At 33.2% G+C, this 18908-nt stretch overlaps 2 protein-coding genes across 2 annotated transcripts; both read right to left on the reverse strand.

Annotated features, from left to right (window-relative positions):
- Positions 1 to 113: 113 nt before the first annotated feature.
- Positions 114 to 2275, reverse strand: LOC125597442 (NAC domain-containing protein 6-like). The gene has a single exon (XM_048772188.1). The coding sequence runs from the start codon at positions 1635 to 1637 to the stop codon at positions 606 to 608; it is 1032 nt and encodes a 343-aa protein (XP_048628145.1). The 5' UTR covers positions 1638 to 2275; the 3' UTR covers positions 114 to 605.
- A 2782-nt stretch (positions 2276 to 5057) lies between these two features.
- Positions 5058 to 7422, reverse strand: LOC106356698 (NAC domain-containing protein 40-like). Its single transcript, XM_048772179.1, has one exon. The coding sequence runs from the start codon at positions 6298 to 6300 to the stop codon at positions 5260 to 5262; it is 1041 nt and encodes a 346-aa protein (XP_048628136.1). The 5' UTR covers positions 6301 to 7422; the 3' UTR covers positions 5058 to 5259.
- Between the last annotated feature and the right edge of the window lie 11486 nt (positions 7423 to 18908).

Genomic DNA, 18908 nt, shown 5'->3' on the forward strand with positions numbered 1-18908 from the left:
ACGGCACTTTCATAATATTAGATTTGGGCACAACTGTTAATAAAGGTATTTTTGTCCATAAAAATATTGTAGTAATTTAAAACTTTTGTGTTATACTCTAGTATAATTTGAATCATTTTAGTAAACTTCCCTATAATTTTTTTTTTTAAGAAACAGTTTTCTTAAGAGTTGATCAGAAATCAAACGCTTTATCTTTCAGCTCTTTAGGCCTTGCTTTCTTTAGAATCAAGCACATAAAGATAAAGTCTCACTTAAAATCCAAATATAGCAACCGAACTATGCAGTGACTTGAGCGTAATTAAACCAAAGGAACTGTACGTACTTTTTCCAATGTTAAACTCATGCGTGGAGTTTTTTTAGTATTCATAGGCGTTATCGGTGGTATCACACTAGCAGATGAGTGCTCCAGAAATTTTTGATTTCGATAAAAGGGTGTTTGGATCGGTTTAATCAAACACAAAGATCATTTACAAACTTTTAATGATGAGATAAATTCTCATTAAAAGATCCAGAAATAATAACCATAACCAAACGAACTATACATGTTTCCTATCTATGTTTGACTACTTTATTTGCTCTTGTGTTGCATCAGAAGAAAATGTCGGCTAATAATATGAATCTTGATTGACTCCCTTGGTGACAGTTTGATCTTGGATCTCACATCCATGAGAATTGAATATGAGTCCACGAGGATTGGTGTTGTTCCATGGAGAGGTATCTTGATGCCATGAGTCTTCATGATGGTAAATCAGGTTGTTCGGCATTGCCAATCTTGAGAAAGATATATCATCATAAGGATCCACCATCATCTGACGATGTTGTTGTTGTGGATGAGTGATGCCGGCTTCCAGGTCAGCTAGATTGAATATTTCATCTTGGCTAACACACTCATCTTCCATGATTACAAGTGCGTTGTTTATGCTTCCGGAATCTTGACGTTGAGGAGGAGGAGAAATCGGTGGATGTTGTTGTTCTTGAATGGCCTTATCAGAATATCCCATAATGGTTTGAAGTCTCAATCCCTGTCCTTCAAAAGGAGGAATCAGTGGCCGCTGTTGATGAGTGAAGTCAAGGAGTCTATTGTTGTTGTCATCGCTGTTCCCTTGTTGAGGCTGCTCTGTGGCGATGTCATTGTCTCCGTTTTTGCTCTCGTCAACGACCATCTTGTTATTGTCACGGAGATGACACAAGACTACTTCTTGGAACTGAGCATCGTTCTCACTTGCAAGCCAATACTCCGTCATACACCAACCAGTGGTGTCTCCTTTAAGCTTTCCCTTGACTTTCTTGTGGTACGCGAGTTCTGTTTTGTATCCGATCACAACCTTGGGGTTGTTACGGTCAGTGATCGCCTTCTTTACGCCACTTGTCGTCCAAGTTCCGCCGTTACTGCTTCCTCTACCGGGAACCGTGCGTTTGGGCCTGCTCCCCAAATTACGTGTCCTTAGAACAAAGTAAAACCACATGTTCTCTTTGAATTGATCATTCTTGACGTGCGGAAGAAGCCACGGCTCGTCTTCATAAAGTTTGATATCTGTGATGAAACCATCTTTTCCTGTATCCACTCTGTTGCGTAGATAATACCCCACCAAATTCTGGTCAATCGGAGAGAACTTTAAGTCCCTTGGATGAGCCATATTAAATCCTTCTGGATCAGTTAGAAGATGCTTGACAACAAAACCCTAGAAACACGGTTTCAACAGAATCAAACTAATGCATACGCCAAAAACAACTGGATGTGCGCAAGAATTAATGCACTGAAAGTCTTAACGTACCTTGGTAGCTTGATGATAATTTATCTTTTGGTTTCAAAGAAAGCACTGAGAGTGTACTTATATATAAAGCAAGGATGAGCCGACTTGTCAAGTATCTCTATCCGAAACATCTTATTTTCCTTTTCCAAATAGATTGACCCACCCCCACAACCACAAAATATTTTCATATACTCGATTTGTTTTATTATAATGGTTTTATACGATATTAGTATCTAGAATCACTTCCCTAATGCGAATTATCTACCATTATTTTTTTATTTTTGTTAGGATTTTTGAGCAGTTTGTTGCCTTATAAGTTACTATTATCTTTAAAATAAATGTTTTAATTATTTTTTTTAGAAAAGTTAGTTTTGGAAACTAAGAATAGGCGAAAAGCTATTTATTAATTTTCAAATGGAATTAAACTTTGTAAGGAAAGTTTTATCAATACTTCACTATAATTTCAAACATAAAACCCACCTGCAATGTATTCACTTTAAGTCTCATCAAAATTCATGTAAACAAATATGTGTAACTGAAAATTAGTTTTGAACTAAATTAAAATTAGGGCAAGTCTCTCAAATAAATGTAAAATAGTTTTTTTCACCAAAAAACCCACAAAAAGAAAATGATCAAAAAAGTTCAATAAAAGAGGTAAAAAAAACCTTTTATTGTTACTTTACATATGTATATATATAAATTGAAATATACATAATTATTTAAATCCTGACCAATTCTGATGACTAAGAGCAACAACCCTAAGAGCGTTCAGAAATAACTCTACCGGATATGCGATAGTATTGGGATGAATAACTGCAAAACAAAAAGAAGAGGGTGAGTTAGAATTCAAGCCGAGGAAAAAATACTTAGCGTCAACAATCTACCAAGTCTAGGACTCCACAACACTTGGTAGCTATCGTTAGGTGGTTCTTCAAAGGCTGCCTCATAAGACTTGATGTCGAAGTAGTAACACTGCCATACTTCGTCTTCGAAGGATGGCAGTGTCAAAATATGCAGATTCGACCTCATCCTTACCAAGAAGAATGAAAGGCTGCAAAAGAGTGAAAGGTTGATGCATGGTGCTTCGTGTCCTTGATATGCATGCTGCTGGTGTGGGTAACTCAAACTAACAAGTCACGAAGTTGGAATAAGCCAGAATGGTACCAACTATTCAGAGATGTCATGTCTGGTAAGCTTCTGCTAAAGAGAGGAGACTACAGGGGGGAAGAAACAAGCTATCGAAAAGTGAGACAAGCTTCTGCTAAAGAGTTGTCTCTCTTTTGTTTAATAGATTTGTCAGATAAGATTTTTTTTTTTTTCATAATGAATAGGAACTTGGAGAAAGAAGCTAGTACTAATAAACTACCGGAATCAGAGATTTCTTCAAAGAGGTGACAATTGAAGAGATTGAAAAAGGCGAGTTAGATGGTAAAGTAGCTGTTCAAGGAAAAAGGGTGAGTATTCCTTTTACATCCAAGTCATATGAAAATATGGATGATGATGTCTCAAGTCCTGTTTGGCTGTTTCAGGTCAGCACACTCTATACTGGGAAAGTGTTTGAATCAAACTTGGAAGAAGCTCCATTAAGATTTCGCTTAGGTAAAAAATATTTTAGATATTTGTCATTGTTGTTTCAACCATCCTAAACACACAATGTTCTGTTTGCAGGTGGAAAAAAGGTCATAAAAGGTCTCAGTAAGGGTGTTGAAGGTATAGTATGATGTTTTAACCAGTAAGGTTGTTTCAACTGAATTTATAAATGTTAAAAAGAAATGGATGAATCTCTATAATTCTCTCAGGGATGTGAGCTGGTGATAAGAGAAGACTCATAATTCCACCATCTCTTGGGTATGTCAGTTGATTATTATGTCTTTAGATGATTCATTTTCAGCATAATATTTACTATAAACTAACCTGTTTTTGCTTCTCTTGTGATATAAACAGATACTCAGAGGAAGAACTGAAGAAGGAAGATGTGCCTAAGAATTTGTGGCTTGTCTATGAAGTAGATGCAGTAAAAGTGAAATGATGTCATTGGCTTCTTTTGAAACAAGTTTAACCATTTTTTTTCTTCTCTCTTGAGTCATCTATTTGTCTCATATTGCCTCCAATTTTTGTTCGTTTTGGGGAGGGGATTTGTTAGCTGTTCGCATAACTAAGCCACCCACACCCACATTGGTTATATAATTTCTTCGGTCAACAAGATGAAAAGTTGTTTAAGTTGAACTTTTTTCGTCAAAGTGAAATCTCCTCAGAACGATGCCGTCTATAGTCCTGATTTTGTTGTTTTTTGCTTCTTTGTTTTTGCACATTTTATATATATTTTATCGATTTTTTTTGTCAGCATCGATTTTTTTTTAGTACTTTCATACCTAATTATATTTTATGATTTTACCATATAAATTTAACTTTACAGTTATATTTTATATACTTAAATTAGTAATAAGAAACTTTGATATCACATAAATATTCAATTTTAAATATATTATTGTATCAAAACAACAGTTTTTAAACCTCATGAAAATAATATAAAATGTATCTTACTTTTATATTAAGTATAATTTGATGTAATCATTTTGACATTTACAAAACCATATTTTCTATAATTTTAATTTAAGTAAAATATTATATCCTCAAAACATTGTCTTAATATTGTCTTGATCCCCAGAATAGTACGTACGGCATTGACCATAACTATATTCACTACATCAAAACGTGTTTCATTGTAACCGATGTTTAGAACATGTATCAGATTTTGAGTGTCATGCTGACATTTGCGTTGATTCAAACGGTTCTAAATTTAAACTTCTCCTTCCTGCATAGACAAGGGATGTTACCATTGTTGCTAGTATTGAAATCATTTGTTGGTATATGGAATTTCTTCAGGTAGAAAATTACTTCAAAACTCATATCACTGATTCCACATGTTGTCTTCTGTCAATATTAAGTAAGTAACTCTCTGTTTTTTTTGTGAGTGTGGGAAACAGATTAGAGAACATGCATTTGAACAATGTTGGGAAATATAGAGCATTCAAATCTGTTCTATTATCATTCAACTACGGTGAAGATGAAAACAATTAGAGTTTCAGCTCAGAAGACTGTGAGTTTACTCTTTAGCAACAAAAGTCCATCAAACTATTTACATTGTCTTTTCTTGTAAATCGTGTAAAATACACAATAGTATTAGACTATTAGTCAAATTTCAAACTATTCATTTCAGTTGCATTTGACCAGTAGCGTACTTATGTTAGATGAGACCTAAGGCAAAATCTTAAAAGAAAATAGATTTAGTGATGGGAAAATCTTTAAAAAATTTTATTTCAATAAAAGGGTGTTTGGATCGGTTTAATCAAACACAAAGATCACTTACAAACTTTTAATGATGAGATAAATCTCATTAAAAAATCTAGAGATAATAACCATAACCATAACCAAACGAACTATACATGTTTCCTATGTTTGACTACTTTATTTGCTCTTGTGTTGCATCAGAAGAAAATGTCGGCTAATAATATGAATCTTGATTGTGTCCCTTGGTGACAGTTTGATCTTGGATCTCATATCCATGAGAATTGAATATGAGTCCACGAGGATTGGTGTTGTTCCATGGAGAGGTATCTTGATGCCATGAGTCTTCATGATGGTAAATCAGGTTGTTCGGCATTGCCAATCTTGAGAAAGATATATCATCATAAGGATCCACCATCATCTGACGATGTTGTTGTTGTGGATGAGTGATGCCGGCTTCCAGGTCAGCTAGATTGAATATTTCATCTTGGCTAACACACTCATCTTCCATGATTACAAGTGCGTTGTTTATGCTTCCGGAATCTTGACGTTGAGGAGGAGGATAAATCGGTGGATGTTGTTGTTCTTGAGTGGCCTTATCAGAATATCCCATAATGGTTTGAAGTCTCAATCCCTGTCCTTCAAAAGGAGGAATCAGTGGCCGCTGTTGATGAGTGAAGTCAAGGAGTCTATTGTTGTTGTCATCGCTGTTCCCTTGTTGAGGCTGCTCTGTGGCGATGTCATTGTCTCCGTTTTTGCTCTCTGGTGGCTGGTCAACGACCATCTTGTTATTGTCACGGAGATGACACAAGACTACTTCTTGGAACTGAGCATCGTTCTCACTTGCAAGCCAATACTCCGTCATACACCAACCAGTGGTGTCTCCTTTAAGCTTTCCCTTGACTTTCTTGTGGTACGCGAGTTCTGTTTTGTATCCGATCACAACCTTGGGGTTGTTACGGTCAGTGATCGCCTTCTTTACGCCACTTGTCGTCCAAGTTCCGCCGTTACTGCTTCCTCTACCGGGAACCGTGCGTTTGGGCCTGCTCCCCAAATTACGTGTCCTTAGAACAAAGTAAAACCACATGTTCTCTTTGAATTGATCATTCTTGACGTGCGGAAGAAGCCACGGCTCGTCTTCATAAAGTTTGATATCTGTGATGAAACCATCTTTTCCTGTATCCACTCTGTTGCGTAGATAATACCCCACCAAATTCTGGTCAATCGGAGAGAACTTTAAGTCCCTTGGATGAGCCATATTAAATCCTTCTGGATCAGTTAGAAGATGCTTGACAACAAAACCCTAGAAACACGGTTTCAACAGAATCAAACTAATGCATACGCCAAAAACAACTGGATGTGCGCAAGAATTAATGCACTGAAAGTCTTAACGTACCTTGGTAGCTTGATGATAATTTATCTTTTGGTTTCAAAGAAAGCACTGAGAGTGTACTTATATATAAAGCAAGGATGAGCCGACTTGTCAAGTATCTCTATCCGAAACATCTTATTTTCCTTTTCCAAATAGATTGACCCACCCCCACAACCACAAAATATTTTCATATACTCGATTTGTTTTATTATAATGGTTTTATACGATATTAGTATCTAGAATCACTTCCCTAATGCGAATTAGCTACCATTATTTTTTTATTTTTGTTAGGATTTTTGAGCAGTTTGTTGCCTTATAAGTTACTATTATCTTTAAAATAAAGGTTTTAATTATTTTTTTTAGAAAAGTTAGTTTTGGAAACTAAGAATAGGCGAAAAGCTATTTATTAATTTTCAAATGGAATTAAACTTTGTAAGGAAAGTTTTATCAATACTTCACTATAATTTCAAACATAAAACCCACCTGCAATGTATTCACTTTAAGTCTCATCAAAATTCATGTAAACAAATATGTGTAACTGAAAATTAGTTGTGAACTAAATTAAAATTAGGTCAATTCTCTCAAATCAATGTAAAATAATTTTTTTTACCAAAAGAACCCACAAAGAAGAAAATGATCAAAAGAAGTTCAATAAAAGAGGTAAAAAAAATCTTTTATTGTCACTTTACATATATATATATATATATATTGAAATTGAAATATACATAATTATTTAAATATATGAAAAAAAATAATTGGTATCATCTTTATAGGTACTTTAAATCTGTAAATATATAAAATTTCTATTTAAATTGTCTAATTGTTGAATAATAGGTTTTCATTTTTTTTCTAAATATAATCAATTTTTTTATAAAATATATGTTATATCTCTATAATATTATTTGAGAAGTCACTTTCTTATGTGGCGCCCTTACGTTAACATTCACGATGGTTTATTATATTGATACCCTTAATCAATTAAGTTTATTGTTTGAGAAGTCACTTTCTTATGTGGTGCACTCACGTTCACGCTCACAGTGGTTTATTACATTGATACTCTTAATGAATTAAGTTTATATTTATAATTACCATTATTTATTTTAGAATTTCGTTTCATCAAAAAAGTCTTCTTCTAACCACATTGTTATAAGTAAAGGAATTTCATATAAAAATGCAATATCTATTATTATTTTCTATTTTTATTGTTATTAATATTTTTGTAACCACATTGTTATCAAAAAGGAATTTTATATAAAAGGTAATATCTTTAATATTTAAAATTCAATAATTTTGTAGATTTTTTAATTTGTAATTTGGTTAGAAACGAAATTTTATTTTATATAAATTACATTATAAACTTTTGCTTCATATGCTAAAAATATTTTTTAACTAAATTTTCTTATGTGTCGCAATTATGTTAACTCTTACAGTTGTTTATTACATTGATATCCTTAATGAAGTAAGTTTATTATTATAATTATCATTAATAAGATTTTATAATTTCTTTTTATTAATAAATTCTTCTTCTAACCACATTGTTATAAAAAGGAATTTCTTATAAAAAGGCAATATCTAGTAGTATCTTCTATTTTCTATTTTTATTAACTCATTTATAATCACATTGTTATCAAAAAGATATTTTATATGAACATGGCATCTCTTTAATATTTAAAATACAATAATTTTATAGATTTTTGAACAAGTAAATTGATTAGAAACGAAATTTTCTTTTACATAAATTCCAATTTTATAAACTTTTGCTTCATATTTTTAAAAATATTTTTGGTTAAATTAATTTTCTTAGAATATTAAAAACCAAATATCTCTTTCCTAATAAAAAGATAGAAGATCTTTCTTGGAGAAATTTCATGTTTACCACTTTCATGGTATCACTTTTCATCTTTACCAACACTAAATGGACATTTTTAAATATACCATCTTCATTAAGTAGCAAAAGACTATTATACCCTTGTTCTCTATATATATAATAAATTATTATTTAAATAATATAATAATAATAATGATAATATTTATGTTTTCGGATCATAAATCTTCAAATTTCGAGAATGTTGTTGCCGATGGCATTTTTATTGGATATTTGTCGGCCTCGAGACTAGCCTTGTAGGCTGTTTGTTTTGGAATTATGAAGTTGTGGATTATCTCCTTTTTTAAACGTACAGAGTAGCTATACGCGGAGATGAGAGAGAGTGTGAGTTGTCACCTCATTTCTAACTCTCAGTGGATCGTTATACTTGTTCTTGTGCAAGATGAGAACACTCGAAGGCTTTTAGTTTGCAGAGTCTTATAAATGTACAAATAAAAGCAAAAAGGACATATTTTGGAATCTCGTATCAGTCGGTTGATACTATGCCTTGAGATGTATAAGACCAGTGTGATGGGTTTAGGTGCAAGACCTAGGCTTACTATCAGTTTAGGGTTTGTAATGACTGTTTTCGCTTAAATCACCCATTGCGGTTTCGACCTAATTTCGTCTCAATATTGTAGTCTGCGAAAAGTCCTCGGCTTATGTGACTTGCATCGATCAGGACCGAGCATATTTCCAAAGACAATTTTGAAGTCGTTTGAAAGTGCTGACCGAAATTTTAGATTTCTTTTATAGCGCACAATTATCCGTGTGTTAGATGTCTGAGAGCTTATCTCTAATAGGGAGGGGGGGGGGGTTTAGGGTTTTTTGAAAGATGCTTCGTATGACGATCTGACTATACGAAGCGTGTAAGTTTTACAAGAAGGGCTTCTCATAGAAGTAAGTGGAGAGTGTTTCTCGCAGATTTCTCGTGATGTTTGCGAGCGAGGACTCATTCGCGCTTCTATATTACGAAGTCGTTTTGCATGATACTGATCTTGTTTTCCCATAGACTGTTTTGTATAAAATGTTTTAGTTATACGAAAGTAATGGGTGACCGGTTTTATGGAGGAATGTTTCCACTTTGATTTTGATCTTTGGTGAAAGTTGCTTGGAGTTACTCATGGAGTGTTAGTGAAGTTTATTTTGGTACGATCTAGTCGTGGAACTTTTTCGTAGGTTTTTGAGAGGAATTCTCACAACATTTTCGTTTCTTGAGCAGAACAAATCAGTCAACCAGCGGTAGATCTAGTAAACGAGCGGGGAGAAAGCGTTCCCTTTGTTGTGCTCGCTGCTACATGTGTTCTCGATTTTTCTTTCTCGCAAATGATGCTTTTCTGTGACTCACTTGCTTCAACGGAAACTGGGAGCAATGCTTTGATTTTCGAAGATTCCTCGTATAATTTTTGACTCTCTTACGAAACTCGTTTATTAAGTCAAAAAGGTCTTCAAGACTTTGGCTAATCATCGTGTTATTAGCCGATGTTGTTACATGTTTTCTAAGCGCATGATTAAGATAAGAGATGCTGTAGAGTTCTCGAGACTATGTTTTGAGACGATTTAGATACGTCGCTTCCATTTAGACGAATTGTAGATTGTCGTTTGCCTTTTATGACGATTTTGATGGGGGCATCGCATTGATTAAGTATTATTCTGCCTACTGCTGCGAGAGTTTGCTATGTCGAAAGCGTTTTTTTATGCCGAGGCATTTTTGGTTTTTGAAGTATTGGAGTATACGAGTATAGTATACGTACATACTCCCTCCTTTTTTACTAATGAAAATGGATGAAACGATATTTTGAAGGGTTGTGTAAGTTTTTTCTTTTGAGGATTGGGATGATTGATAATATGGGACGATTTAAAGACGATGTTGGGATAGTGATTTTTGGTTGTTTCATGTCAGCGACTTGGAATAGTATTTTTAAGAAAACTGCTAGGAACGAGTCAATATTAAGACGTTCTTGTCTCTAGTTTTTCCTTTCTTTGAGAAGCGATCTCGGTATGCTTGAATGCATGGAGATCCTTTCTCGGTTGTGCGAGAGATTAAATCGGTTTACAAGATCTGCCTGAACAGCTAAAGAACAATAGAACGAGATTGGGAAAATCGTCTAACACTTAGTTCGCTAGACTATATACCTAGATTCTAAGTTCTCTAAAATTACCAAGGCGTCTTTATTTCTTAGCACTTTCCTACGGAAATTTTGAGCCTGATTTCAAAAAATTAAAGTCTAAATACGTTAGTTTTCTCAGGGATTCGGGTTTGCCTCTTCTCCGTTTTGCTTTCTTGTTTCCCCTTCTTATCCTTGTGTCTATCCACCCCTTACGGAAAGTAACAATATTGATTCTTCCTGGATTTCCCTACTTTCATGGCCACGTTTAGGTTGGATCCTATCTTTTGGTTTTGGTTCATCGATCCATATTCTCTTATCTGGATTCCAGTTTTCGTATCGTTGGTTTTATGAAAACGAGTAAGTATCTCAGCGAAAGCCTTTTGGCATTTTTAAACGAATATGAAATAAACTATAACTATCAATTCAATATCAGATTTTTTTAAAAAATTATCGAAAAGACAATGAATATGCAATAACAATATATGAACAAACAGTTATTCAATAGATTTTTTAAATTGCATATCAGCCAACTTAATTTTCCAAAAACTATGAAATTCTGAAAAGACAAAGAATATAATTTTTTTTTAAGAAACAGTTTTCTTAAAAGTTAATCAGAAATTAAACTCAACAATTTAACCAAATAAATTAATCAGCCTCGTAGCTTTATCTTTCAGCTCTTTAGGCCTTGCTTTCTTTAGAATCAAGCACATAAAGATAAAGTCTCACTTAAAATCCAAATATAGCAACCGAACTATGCAGTGACTTAAGCGTAATTAAACCAAACGAACTTTAGACCAAACGAACTGTACGTAGTTTTTCCAATGTTAAACTCATGCGTGGAGTTTCTTTAGTATTCATAGGCGTTATCGCCTATCGGTGGTATTACATTAGCTGGTGAGTGCTCCAGAAATTTTTGATTTCAATAAAAGTTTGGATCGGTTTAATCAAACACAAAGATCATTTACAAACTTTTAATGATGAGATAAATTCTCATTAAAAAATCCAGAGATAATAACCATAACCATAACCAAACGAACTATACATGTTTCCTATCTATGTTTGACTACTTTATTTGCTCTTGTGTTGCATCAGAAGAAAATGTCGGCTAATAATATGAATCTTGATTGACTCCCTTGGTGACAGTTTGATCTTGGATCTCACATCCATGAGAATTGAATATGAGTCCACGAGGATTGGTGTTGTTCCATGGAGAGGTATCTTGATGCCATGAGTCTTCATGATGGTAAATCAGGTTGTTCGGCATTGCCAATCTTGAGAAAGATATATCATCATAAGGATCCACCATCATCTGACGATGTTGTTGTTGTGGATGAGTGATGCCGGCTTCCAGGTCAGCTAGATTGAATATTTCATCTTGGCTAACACACTCATCTTCCATGATTACAAGTGCGTTGTTTATGCTTCCGGAATCATGACGTTGTTTATCTGTGATGAAACCATCTTTTCCTGTATCCACTCTGTTGCGTAGATAATACCCCACCAAATTCTGGTCAATCGGAGAGAACTTTAAGTCCCTTGGATGAGCCATATTAAATCCTTCTGGATCAGTTAGAAGATGCTTGACAACAAAACCCTAGAAACACGGTTTCAACAGAATCAAACTAATGCATACGCCAAAAACAACTGGATGTGCGCAAGAATTAATGCACTGAAAGTCTTAACGTACCTTGGTAGCTTGATGATAATTTATCTTTTGGTTTCAAAGAAAGCACTGAGAGTGTACTTATATATAAAGCAAGGATGAGCCGACTTGTCAAGTATCTCTATCCGAAACATCTTATTTTCCTTTTCCAAATAGATTGACCCACCCCCACAACCACAAAATATTTTCATATACTCGATTTGTTTTATTATAATGGTTTTATACGATATTAGTATCTAGAATCACTTCCCTAATGCGAATTATCTACCATTATTTTTTTATTTTTGTTAGGATTTTTGAGCAGTTTGTTGCCTTATAAGTTACTATTATCTTTAAAATAAATGTTTTAATTATTTTTTTTAGAAAAGTTAGTTTTGGAAACTAAGAATAGGCGAAAAGCTATTTATTAATTTTCAAATGGAATTAAACTTTGTAAGGAAAGTTTTATCAATACTTCACTATAATTTCAAACATAAAACCCACCTGCAATGTATTCACTTTAAGTCTCATCAAAATTCATGTAAACAAATATGTGTAACTGAAAATTAGTTTTGAACTAAATTAAAATTAGGGCAAGTCTCTCAAATAAATGTAAAATAGTTTTTTTCACCAAAAAACCCACAAAAAAGAAAATGATCAAAAAAGTTCAATAAAAGAGGTAAAAAAAACCTTTTATTGTTACTTTACATATGTATATATATAAATTGAAATATACATAATTATTTAAATCCTGACCAATTCTGATGACTAAGAGCAACAACCCTAAGAGCGTTCAGAAATAACTCTACCGGATATGCGATAGTATTGGGATGAATAACTGCAAAACAAAAAGAAGAGGGTGAGTTAGAATTCAAGCCGAGGAAAAAATACTTAGCGTCAACAATCTACCAAGTCTAGGACTCCACAACACTTGGTAGCTATCGTTAGGTGGTTCTTCAAAGGCTGCCTCATAAGACTTGATGTCGAAGTAGTAACACTGCCATACTTCGTCTTCGAAGGATGGCAGTGTCAAAATATGCAGATTCGACCTCATCCTTACCAAGAAGAATGAAAGGCTGCAAAAGAGTGAAAGGTTGATGCATGGTGCTTCGTGTCCTTGATATGCATGCTGCTGGTGTGGGTAACTCAAACTAACAAGTCACGAAGTTGGAATAAGCCAGAATGGTACCAACTATTCAGAGATGTCATGTCTGGTAAGCTTCTGCTAAAGAGAGGAGACTACAGGGGGGAAGAAACAAGCTATCGAAAAGTGAGACAAGCTTCTGCTAAAGAGTTGTCTCTCTTTTGTTTAATAGATTTGTCAGATAAGATTTTTTTTTTTTTCATAATGAATAGGAACTTGGAGAAAGAAGCTAGTACTAATAAACTACCGGAATCAGAGATTTCTTCAAAGAGGTGACAATTGAAGAGATTGAAAAAGGCGAGTTAGATGGTAAAGTAGCTGTTCAAGGAAAAAGGGTGAGTATTCCTTTTACATCCAAGTCATATGAAAATATGGATGATGATGTCTCAAGTCCTGTTTGGCTGTTTCAGGTCAGCACACTCTATACTGGGAAAGTGTTTGAATCAAACTTGGAAGAAGCTCCATTAAGATTTCGCTTAGGTAAAAAATATTTTAGATATTTGTCATTGTTGTTTCAACCATCCTAAACACACAATGTTCTGTTTGCAGGTGGAAAAAAGGTCATAAAAGGTCTCAGTAAGGGTGTTGAAGGTATAGTATGATGTTTTAACCAGTAAGGTTGTTTCAACTGAATTTATAAATGTTAAAAAGAAATGGATGAATCTCTATAATTCTCTCAGGGATGTGAGCTGGTGATAAGAGAAGACTCATAATTCCACCATCTCTTGGGTATGTCAGTTGATTATTATGTCTTTAGATGATTCATTTTCAGCATAATATTTACTATAAACTAACCTGTTTTTGCTTCTCTTGTGATATAAACAGATACTCAGAGGAAGAACTGAAGAAGGAAGATGTGCCTAAGAATTTGTGGCTTGTCTATGAAGTAGATGCAGTAAAAGTGAAATGATGTCATTGGCTTCTTTTGAAACAAGTCTAACCATTTTTTTTCTTCTCTCTTGAGTCATCTATTTGTCTCATATTGCCTCCAATTTTTGTTCGTTTTGGGGAGGGGATTTGTTAGCTGTTCGCATAACTAAGCCACCCACACCCACATTGGTTATATAATTTCTTCGGTCAACAAGATGAAAAGTTGTTTAAGTTGAACTTTTTTCGTCAAAGTGAAATCTCCTCAGAACGATGCCGTCTATAGTCCTGATTTTGTTGTTTTTTGCTTCTTTGTTTTTGCACATTTTATATATATTTTATCGATTTTTTTTGTCAGCATCGATTTTTTTTTTAGTACTTTCATACCTAATTATATTTTATGATTTTACCATATAAATTTAACTTTACAGTTATATTTTATATACTTAAATTAGTAATAAGAAACTTTGATATCACATAAATATTCAATTTTAAATATATTATTGTATCAAAACAACAGTTTTTAAACCTCATGAAAATAATATAAAATGTATCTTACTTTTATATTAAGTATAATTTGATGTAATCATTTTGACATTTACAAAACCATATTTTCTATAATTTTAATTTAAGTAAAATATTATATCCTCAAAACATTGTCTTAATATTGTCTTGATCCCCAGAATAGTACGTACAGCATTGACCATAACTATATTCACTACATCAAAACGTGTTTCATTGTAACCGATGTTTAGAACATGTATCAGATTTTGAGTGTCATGCTGACATTTGCGTTGATTCAGACGGTTCTAAATTTAAACTTCTCCTTCCTGCATAGACAAGGGATGTTACCATTGTTGCTAGTATTGAAATCATTTGTTGGTATATGGAATTTCTTCAGGTAGAAAATTACTTCAAAACTCATATCACTGATTCCACATGTTGTCTTCTGTCAATATTAAGTAAGTAACTCTCTGTTTTTTTTTTGTGAGTGTGGGAAACAGATTAGAGAACATGCATTTGAACAATGTTGGGAAATATAGAGCATTCAAATCTGTTCTATTATCATTCAACTACGGTGAAGATGAAAACAATTAGAGTTTCAGAAGACTGTGAGTTTACTCTTTAGCAACAAAAGTCCATCAAACTATTTACATTGTCTTTTCTTGTAAATCGTGTAAAATACACAATAGTATTAGACTTTTTTTTTTTTTTTTGAACACACACAATAGTATTAGACTATTAGTCAAATTTCAAACTATTCATTTCAGTTGCATTTGATTTGACTATTTTCTTTCTATTCAACTTGCCCATTTGCGCCTTATTTTTGAAACGACTCTAACACTAGTTTGCAGGAAATCGTATAATAATAACAAGAAAATCATGAAAATAGAAAAGATAGAGACAATTTTCAAACTAGATTTTTATGAGAATGAACCGACTTTGATCCTAGTTTAATTTTTTACGAGAAAAAGTTGCCAATTTGGGTTGAACAACAAGAATCTCTCGATCCCAACATACTAACAAAGGTAAACCAGAGAAAAGGATGGCCTCTGAATTCTCTCATTCAAATCAAAGAAACTTCAGATCAAAACTGACAAAAGAAAAATTCAATCATTGTAGACGGCTAACTCATAAACATCAACAAAATAATCATTCATAAACATTAACAAAGTAATGACCTTTAGATCAAATTATCGCTCATGAATCAAAGGTATTCATTCAGATGTAAAAGTTTACAAAGAAATAATTGATTTCAATCAGACAACAACTAATTTGCACACAAAGTGACAGATTAATTAAGTGAAGAAACTCAATCTTGTAAATTTTTAAATCTAAGATCATAACTTTTCTCAGTTACAATGAACAATTGTTATCCCCAATTATAAAATTGATAATCCATCCCTTAAACAAAGAAACCTTATAAAATTTTATCTAAATCTTTTCTTCCTTTGGACGTGGTTGATGATTGAAGAAGACATGCCTTGGGCTTCTAGATTCAACAAATGGGCTATGATGAAGTGAAACCTTTTCAAGAAAACCCAGTGGAACAAAACTTGATAATGACAAAACTTGATAAGGAAAACCCATTTATTGCAATCAGTAAGGTTGAATCAAAACCAAAGTGGTTTGACAAGCTTTACCTTCATACTTGCCGTCTGGATTAGTTTGTATCACTATTTCTTTGAGCATTCTTCCTATTGCTTGGCTAAACCTCTTAGCTCTTGCTCGAGTCACTGGACCAACTGATGGGATAAGAGCATCCTCAGATACAAGCTCATCCTCTGGTTCAAGCCGCTCCTCTTGTTCAAGCTCATTTCCACGTTCTGATGCCCTTGTGTCTTCTAGGTTCATATCATCTTGAACATTGATTTCATTTTTCTGAACCTTTGACCACCCGAACTTGTCCATGCTTGTTTTGTTTTCTGGTTTGTCTTCATTCGTCATCTGAACTTTTGACCATGGTCGTATTGTTTTCTAGTTGGATCAGGATCATATCAAAAAGATACTATGTTTTAAGACTAAGCTAATTGTCAAGCTATTTTAGTATCACAATTATCCAGGTTGTCTTGGCGTAATGTTGCCTTAACAGTTGTTGTGTTAGGACTTGAATGCTTGAAAGTTTGGTTGTTGCTAGTGTTTAGAGGAATCTTAGACAGTCATGTGCCTTTGGATTGCTTAAGTCTCGTGGTTGTAAACATTTGCTAGGCGTTGAGTTGTCTAAAGAGGTCTTTTTTAATGTCAAGACAAAATGTTTTCAAAATATGAGAGTATACAACTACAAGTATATACACCTACTCCAACACATTTTTACAAAGGAGAAAAATTTAGGGTTTATTTGCCAACTAGCCATATTTAGAAGACAAATTAGGTAAGTGACAATGATTTTGACATAATGAAGAAACTAACATTTACATCCTAATTCATCCGGTTATACCCTTTCTCTATGCCATTATCCGGTAAAAATGTGTTTTGTGTGTCCACGTAGTCTATGAAATACATGGTCAAATATGTCTAAAAATATTTCATTAGAAAGAAGGAGTTATCCACGTTACAACTTTATTAGTCACATACATATACACCGAATGTTCTATTCCATATAACTGAAGTAGTATAGGATTATAACTTCACCTACAATCCGTAAACTAAACATATCCCAACCCTAAACCCTAGATACCAAACTTTGTCCAAATCACACCTCAGCCCTTAAATACTAAACCCTAAATTATAATTACTAAATCCTTACCCAAATATAAATCATAAATCCAAATATAAATTCTAACCCAAATAGAATAGAACAAAATAAATAACATAATACATATTGATTAAATTATGAAATGTCTATGATTGCATGGAAGAAGTTAATGCTGACCCCAACCATACTCTCTCACTTTCAAAATACTAAACTATAAATTATAATCACTAAACTCTTACCCAAATATACACCCTAAACCCAAATATAAACTCTAACCCAAATATAATAGAACAAAATAAATAACATAGTATATCTTAGTGAAATTATGAAATGTCTATGATTACATGGAATAAATTAATGATGATCCCAACCATACACCTTCACCTTCTAATACTAAACCCTAAACTCTAATCACTAAACCATAATCCAAATATGAATTATAAACCTTAAACTCTATTTACTAATCCCTAAACTCAAATATAAACCCTACACCCGAACAACAAATGTAGTTGTGGTTAACGAAATTTGTATGAAGTTTACACTTATGTGGATCTGGTTAACGAAATGAAAAAATTGAATTTTAAATTCTTAGTTTTGATCAATATGCATAAACTAAGATTCATATCAATGATACAACAACAAAACATAACTTACGCTTATGCATTGTACAATCATATTTTTATTCTCTGTTTTGCAAATAGAATAGAATATGACAAATAGTAAAGATCATATATTCCATTTCACATGAATGGTCTTTTCATTTTACGTACACACGATATATTCCACTTATATACACATTGCATCATTACATATAAAAGATAATATAGTCACCAGGTGGCTCAAATCCAGTTTCCAACAATCTACTTGGCAGCTTAAATCTTCTATTTGTAACCTGAGAAACAAAAGTGAAAGATAAAGGTGTTAGGATCCATATAACAAAGTAAATATGAAATAAATTGTAGAGTATAACAATAATGTGGAATGGAAACCATGTAAGACGTAACGATATGCATAGCTCACGATCTTAAACCACACATGGGAATATATACGAAACCCTATCAACTAATCACAAAACCCTACACATAAATATGACACTTAATCCAATGTCAACCCAATCTTGCAATGACGAAATCAATATTCCAGAAACTAACCCTTCTCCAATCAGCACTAAACCCTATACGGAAATATAAACCCTAATACAAATATTAAAATACGTAAATATTAAATACAAGTATGAATTCAGAAGCTAAAGAAGGTGATATCAAACGTTCGAATTTATTCTGTTCCAAGTCAAATGGAATATAAACGTCTATATTTTATTATATTTCAAGTCAAATGGAATATACCTAACGGAGATCATGTCATTTCCAGACACTGAAATTCGTATGTAACGCATATGCTATTCCATATCGAAACAATATTACTACATCTTTACTATGCATATAAGATAAAAACACAAATAAAATTTAAGAAAGGCTACGAACAACTAGAAAACCACAACCGAGTATACAATGTGGAACTTAGTCGCATAAAGCAGATCCGACATTCACCGTCGACGATGTTTTATTTAACATTTATAGTACCCTAGTTCTGAGTATAGCCAAAATGGAAAAGAAAATAACAACAGATGAAGATAATCGGGCGGAAAAACAAAAAACTTACTGTAGTTG

The sequence above is a fragment of the Brassica napus genome, unplaced genomic scaffold (assembly GCF_020379485.1).
Source record: "Brassica napus cultivar Da-Ae unplaced genomic scaffold, Da-Ae ScsIHWf_1459;HRSCAF=2050, whole genome shotgun sequence".
NCBI classification, from domain to species: Eukaryota; Viridiplantae; Streptophyta; class Magnoliopsida; order Brassicales; family Brassicaceae; genus Brassica; species Brassica napus.

Excerpts from the sequence above, each read along its gene's own strand:
- LOC125597442 (XM_048772188.1), bottom strand. The coding sequence starts at position 1,637 with ATGGCTCATCCAAGGGACTTAAAGTTCTCTCCGATTGACCAGAATTTG.
- LOC106356698 (XM_048772179.1), bottom strand. The coding sequence starts at position 6,300 with ATGGCTCATCCAAGGGACTTAAAGTTCTCTCCGATTGACCAGAATTTG.